Source organism: Culex quinquefasciatus, chromosome 1, assembly GCF_015732765.1.
Source record: "Culex quinquefasciatus strain JHB chromosome 1, VPISU_Cqui_1.0_pri_paternal, whole genome shotgun sequence".
Taxonomy (NCBI): Eukaryota; Metazoa; Arthropoda; class Insecta; order Diptera; family Culicidae; genus Culex; species Culex quinquefasciatus.
Window position 1 is genome coordinate 125,907,226 of NC_051861.1, and position 7,285 is coordinate 125,914,510.

General features: G+C 40.2%; 1 protein-coding gene across 1 annotated transcript; it reads left to right on the forward strand.

The window, feature by feature from the left end:
* Nucleotides 1–399: 399 nt before the first annotated feature.
* LOC6035147 (allantoinase) lies at nt 400–5,878 on the forward strand. Its single transcript, XM_001845328.2, has 3 exons — nt 400–668; nt 4,423–4,836; nt 4,903–5,878. Exons 1-3 carry the CDS (start codon nt 507–509, stop codon nt 5,755–5,757), a joined length of 1,431 nt encoding a protein of 476 aa, XP_001845380.2. The 5' UTR covers nt 400–506; the 3' UTR covers nt 5,758–5,878.
* The last annotated feature ends 1,407 nt before the right edge of the window (nt 5,879–7,285 follow it).

Below are 7,285 nucleotides of genomic sequence, written 5' to 3' on the forward strand. Positions count from 1 at the left end.
GAGCTCTTTTTTCTCCGTGTTTAAACTGAATTAGCACGCAAACTGCTTAACAGAATCTCCGTCAATCAGTTTTATAACGCGGAAAGGACAATGACTCGTAAGTCTAAATGGATCACCAAACACCAATTTCCCAAAATCACTCCACAAACTGTGGAATTTTTTTTTCCGACCTGGTCAAATTGATAGTAGCTGCCGCTGCACTCGTCATTGTTGGCCCAAAGCCAAGCCTCGGAATTACTTAATACACACACTTACTAAGCCGTGTGAACGCACGACACCTCTTGTTCGCTCTCTCGTGCAGTACTGATAACAAGAACTCTCTCCGAGGATCGCTCGATTCCTGCGGGATTTTCGCCTATAAGAGTCGGTCCAGTTGGGGCAGGACGCTTCAGTACAGTGCTGGACGTCGAGTGGAATACTTTTCAATTTGAAAAAAAAAGTTTAATTTTGTTGTGGAGTGAAAATACTTGAAACAAAGAGACATTTACGGAAAAATATAACAAACCATGGATACACTGTACGTGAGCAATCGGATCTTCCTGAACTCGGACCAACGTCCGGAACTGTTTGCCGGTGGAATTTTGGTTTCTGGAATCGATGGAAAAGTTTCGAAGATTTTCGACACACCGAAGGAAGTTCAGGATTACATGATCGAGAATGAGGTCGATGTAAGTTAATAATTTGATAATATCCCTGTTTTTAAATTCCTTAAAAATTGCAAATTTTGTTAACAATAAAAAAATTGAGAATATTATATGACCATGACTTTTTGAGATTTTTTTTAAGTGTATAATAGAGCAATTCCAGCTCAAATCAGGAATTTTGCTGGTACTTTTGTACCCGACCCTCTCCGATTTCAATGAAACTTTGTAGACATGTTATCCTGGGCCTATATAAGCCATTTTTGTGTATATGGAGCCAATAATTCTCGAAAATAACATTTGAGAAGGGTTATATTTAAGGCTATTTCCTCAACAAATTTGAACGAAAAAAAATCGTTACATCACCTTTAAATTTAAGTTTTAGACTTAAAAATCAAAAAATCTCATAGGTGTGGCGTGTATTTTTGTTTCAGTGTATTTTTTCAGAAAGCCCGTCCAATTTCCTACAAGTTTGTCTTTGGCCACTTTTTGATACGACGCAACGGCTTCGAGATACAGTAATTTTTAAATTTCAAAATACAAAAATATTTAAATACCTTACGCCCTTCTCAAATGTTATTTTCGAGTACTATTGGCTCCATATACACAAAAATGGCTTATATAGGCCCAGGATAACATGTCTACAAAGTTTTATTGAAATCGGATAGGGTCGGGTACAAAAGTACCAGAAAAATTCCTGATTTTAGCTGGAATTGCTCTATACTAAAAGTTTGTTCAATATTTATATTTGCAATTGCTTTAGAACAAAAATGAACCACATTTTTTTCAAACCTGTTCATTGAAAAAAATAATAAAAATAAACAGCTTTATATAGATTAACGTAAATATTTTTGTTTAAAAGAAAAATCAATTTGTATTCCATTGATTTTTTTTTCACAAGAGGTCAAAAATTAAATTAAAAATTAAATACAAATGTGCATAAATAAAAACTTGTTCAGTCGACTGAAAACATTACAATACATTAGAAAATGTTTTTTTTTCAAATGGAAAAATTTAAATCAAATTGAAATTTAGAATTTTCGGACCACAGACTTTGGAACACTAATAATATTTTTTAATTCTTAGATATCTTGCATTTTTTTTTTTCGGCGCTTGTATTACACTAAAAATGATGTGATACTTACTGCCATTTTAAAAAATAGGGCTTGGAAAAGACCATGACTAGAGCTCCAATTTCTCGGGGTTACAAAATTCCCGGGAAACGAGATTTTTCTAGCAAATTTCCCGGGAATTCCGGGAAATTTTAAATTTATTGAAAATTGTTCAGATCTTGGTTATTATTCTTCAACAAAATTGTTCAAAATAGTTCAAAATAAGTGCGAGAGTCAATTAATGCCTTAACCGATTGTTAAACAAAAAAAATGAAAGAAAGCAAATATGATAAATTTCTCAATTTATAGCAGCAATTCCCCACGAAAACAGCATAATTCGAAAAAAAAAGTTTCATGCGATTTTAGTTTTCCTAGACGCAAAAGAAAGGTGATTAGTTTGGCTATTTGGGAAAAATAGTAAGAAGTTTCAAAAATCTAGCTTAACATTTGAAAAGGTCGTATAAATACTTAAAATGCTGTTTTGAAGGTCTCGGGACCAAAGAGCCTATGTCTGAAAATATTTTTATCGGATTCCTCGGAAAATTTCACATAACATATCAAAAAATGGTGAAGTTATGTTTTCAATACTCTGAGGTACGATTTTTTGAAAATAAAAACTGGATTTTTCGACGCGCCACGCGCAAAAATGGGAAAACGACGAAAACGGCGGGAAAATTACGAAAATTTTGGTACCCTCACATGTATAGGTCATCGCTGAAATTTTGAAGTTATCGCAGTTTTAGTGAAAAAAGTCGATTTTTTCCCGTTTTCGTCATTTTTTTCCATTTTTGCGCGTGGCGCGTCGAAAAACCCAGTTTATATTTTCAAAAAATCGTATCTCAGAGTATCGAAAACATAACTTCACCATTTTTTGATATGTTATGTGAAATTTTTCGAGGAATCCGATAAAAATATTTTCAGACATATGCTCTTTTGTCCCGAGACCTTCAAAACAGCATTTTATGTTTTCATTCAACCTTTTCAAATGTTAAGCTAGATTTTTGAAACTTCTTACTATTTTTCCCAAATAGCCAAACTAATCACCTTTCTTTTGCGTCTAGGACAGCTAAAATCGGATGAAATGGCGCAAAGATATGTTTTTTTTTTGAAAAAAATGGTTTTTGCGAAAATCGACGAAAATTGCCATTTTTCGAACCACCCTAACACGGCGTAGGTCACCCTAACGGCCAATAAAAAAAAAAACGGTTCTAATTATTTCGGCCAAGGATCCCCCAGAAAAATTTTGAGCCCGATCGGAGAACTTTTTTTTCGAATCATGCTGTTTTCGTGGGGAATTGCTGATAGACTGTCTTTCAATTCGTACAAAATATCAAAAAATAATCATTAGTACTTTTTGTTACGTATTATTTTTATAATCACAGTGTTTGGACAGCGAGTAAAGTGAATCCATGTTCCAAAACCATAAAATTGATTTGAAAAGTTCAGACGAACTGATAAGTTCAATAACAACAGTAAATTGAATTGAATCAAATAAAATTGAGTTTTTTAATTGTTATTTTTTGCAACTTAAAAAAAATGTGCCAAGAAGTTAGGAAAGCATATACTTCTGCTTGAATTTCGGGAATTCCCGGGAATTTTCGGGAAATATTTTTTCCGGGAAATCCCGGGATTTTTTTTCCCGGGACGGGAAATTAGACGCTCTCACCATGACTCAGGCAGAGGTACCAAAAAATAAATGAAATTAAATTAAATAAGCTGTGGTGAATTCATTATTGTTGTGGTGAGTTTTAATCGTTCAAATTGACCGTTTGATTTCTGGTTGATATATTTGTTTTTAAAGATTCATATCTTGTTGTCTGTGATTTGTCTAACAAAAGTGTTTAAAACTAGTGGTGAGTTTAACTGTAAAAAATTTATGAAAATATGACAGCTAATAATTTTCTTACCATAGACAATCAGATGTTATCTCCTGAAAAAAATAAACATTGTCGTGATGAGTTTCCGGTAATTCAAATTTGCTAATAAATTGTAGAATGTTGGATTTTGAAAATTACTTCTGTCTCTTTGTCTGTGCATTATGCGTAATGGAAAGTTTTATTTTCCCTATCTATTTGACCCGAGAAATTTCGCTCAAAATAGCCCAAAAACAACTATTTGTTCTGCGTCACAATAATATTTCAAAAATAGCTGTCCCAGCGCAATCTCCAACAAACACCATAAAACATCTCTCACCACAACTCGGTCGTCGAGACACCTGACCTGCTGCACTCACTCGTGCTTATCTCGGTCATTACAGCAACAAAAAAAAGTTCAAAAGAAAACTGTTATTTTTCGGCAATTTCTCCCGTCAGCTGAAGATTAGACACCATAAATCCAACAAGCCTGCGGACTGTCGTAAAAATGATAACGGACGCAATTCTCCCACTCTCAAATTTGAACACGAAACAAAAAAAAAATTCGCGATAACCCACTGACTGACAACAAGTTCATTAAACCAATTAAACTACGCACACGAGTTCTTCGTCGTTGTTTTCGTCCTCGTCGTCGAGTTGACCCCCCCTGCGAGCGGAGGCAAGCCTCCGCGTGATAAGATAACCTGCCCGGTGACGTAGAGCCAGAAGTAAACAGAGTCTCCTTAGCGACGGCGCCAGCCGTAAACGAGCCCTAATTGCGTCTCTAGAGCCTAAATTGTTCCTTTCGGTTTGCAGATGTACGACTTTGGCGATCTGGTCGTGATGCCGGGGCTGATCGATTCGCACGTGCACATCAACGAACCGGGACGGACCGAGTGGGAGGGTTTCTACACGGCCACGAAGGCGGCGGCCGCCGGAGGGTTCACCACGATCTGCGACATGCCGCTGAACTCGATTCCGCCGACGACGACGATGGCCAATCTGAGAACGAAGGTGAACGCGGCCCGCGGGAAGATCTTTGTCGATGTGGCGTTCTGGGGCGGGGTCGTTCCGGGCAATGCGGACGAGCTGCGCGAGATGATCTACGCCGGGGTTGTGGGGTTCAAGTGCTTTTTGTGTCCCAGCGGGGTGGACGAGTTTGGACACGTCAGCGAGAGCGATCTGCACGTGGCGCTGCGGAAGATGGAGGGAACGGGGTCGGTGTTGGCGGTGAGTTGATTTTGAAGGGGGTGACGCAGCGATTCTTCAATGCTAATCAATTTCTTTTACCTTTAGTTCCACGCCGAGGTCGAATGCAAAGGTCACCAGGACCACGCTCCAGACGTGAACCCCAAAAAGTACCAAACCTTCCTCCAATCCCGACCGGACCAGATGGAAGCCGAAGCGATCGACCTGGTCGCCAAGCTGTCCCAGCAGTACGACGTCCCCTGTCACATCGTGCACCTGTCCGCGGCCCGCGCCCTTCCCTCAATCCGGACGGCCCGCGCCAACGGAGCACGGCTCACGGTAGAAACCTGCCACCACTATCTCTCAATCGCCGCCGAGGACATCCCCGATGCGCACACCGAGTACAAGTGCTGCCCCCCGATCCGAGCCCGCTCCAACCAAGACCTCCTATGGCAAGCCGTCTGCGACGGCGACATCAACATGGTCGTGTCGGACCACTCGCCGAGCACCCCCGGCATGAAGCTGCTCACGTCCGGCAGCAAGAACCGCGGTGACTTCCTCAAAGCTTGGGGCGGCATCTCGTCCGTCCAGTTCGGCCTCCCGCTCTTCTGGACCAACTGTCAGCGGTACGGGCTGCAAATCCCGGACCTCGTGCGGCTTCTCTGCACGGAACCGGCCAAAATGTGCGGACTGGATTCGGTCAAGGGGCGGCTGGAGGTCGGTTACGACGGGGACATTTGCGTGTGGGATCCGGAGGACACCTTCACGGTGACGAGGGACATTATTGAGTTTCAGAACAAGGCCAATCCGTACATGGATCGGAAGCTGCGGGGAGTGGTGCACGCGAGCTTTATCCGCGGGTATCCGGTGTACAGGTTGACGGAGAAGTTTGGGGCGCCGACGGGGAATATCTTGCTGAAGAAGGTCAGTCGGCGTGGGTCGAAGGCGATTAAGTTTAATTAATTAATTAGTTTTAAAGAGTTTCAAATAAGCACTTTAGAATAAGTTTAATGTAAAAAATTGCATATATTATGCAGAGTATTGATCAGTTAAAGAAAAATAAATGCGTATATTCTGTTTCAAATTCAGTGCTTCTATTTTTGATGACCTAATCCACAGACAAACAACATAAATCTTTTCGAAATCCATCAATCATTTATTTAACGGCAAAATTGAATGATCACAAATTCACCAACGCCTTTGGCTAACAAATATTAATTTTTTTAAGTTCATTTCAAATTCGGTAATTCGGTAATTTCGGAATACACCCTTCCGGCAGCAGCTGAAGATTCATGCAGTCCCACGTCGCATGTTCGGGTGTAAACCTACGGAAGACCTTGCCGCGAGGATAGGTGAGCACGGCATACGGCATAATTCCTCGGGCTCCCCAGGTCAACCATAAGCTACCCCAGGTTCTCCGTGCAGGACACATTGGGGGTAGAAAGCGGATAGAATAAGCAAAAGATCAAAGCAGGCCAAGAGGCATACTTTTAAAGTGGTTTGTATCTGCAAAGGAATTTGTATTAACAAAAGGATCAAACATAAAAAGGCGATACTAATTAATACTTCCCTGCGACCTTGGAGTTCTCTCGGTTGGACATCTAGCCGTGAACAGCAAGCTCGCGCATTCAGTTTGAAACGAAAAGAACAAAAGAGAACACAAGAAAACATTAGATTCTGATAGTGAGTTTCAACTCAGATGTAAAGTGTAATATCATATTAAATATAAATAATTATAATAATATTTTCACTTCATGATTCTTTATAGACACTTTATTTATTTTGCTTTCACTATCACTTTCACTATTTCTTCGGGTCGTCTGATTTTCGTCGTGTTCCCGTACTTGGAAATTTCCGCATAACTAATCACTGCTGGTTATTAGTGTCATGTCGAACATGTTACAAGCTAACACAACAGTGACACAGAAACAGAACTTCACAAGCACGGGAATTTGCACACGACCTCCCAGTGAATTAATACCGAGCTTTAATTATTTTCATACTACTATTACCTAAAATGTCCAAAGCAGCTCAGTAAAACTCACTGGGAGCGTTCCACAATTTAGCCCCATCCGGGGGAGCTTATCCCTTTGTACCCTCGTGTTTGTTTCCTTTGATCAGTAGTCTAGGTAGTCCAAGAATGTTCAGCACAAGTTTGAATCGAAAGCAATTGCTTCAACAGCTGAACGGATCAAACTGTTGCTTCCCTTGCTGAACTAACTATTCTCCTGTTACTAAGGAAACAAAAGGATAAAACATCATGATTTGATGTTCTAACAGGTACGTTCAACTAGCCAGCTGCGAGACCCATCAGCCCGGCCGGGAACCAGTCCATATCTGTCGAGTACAGCATACGGTGTGGTTCACAAAATATCAAATACAGCAAACACAACACTAAGGCTATACATATGGACTGGCGGGATGGAAGCACGTGGACACCTCCCCCCAATTTTTTTAAGTTCATTTCAAATTATAATTTTAATATTTGTAT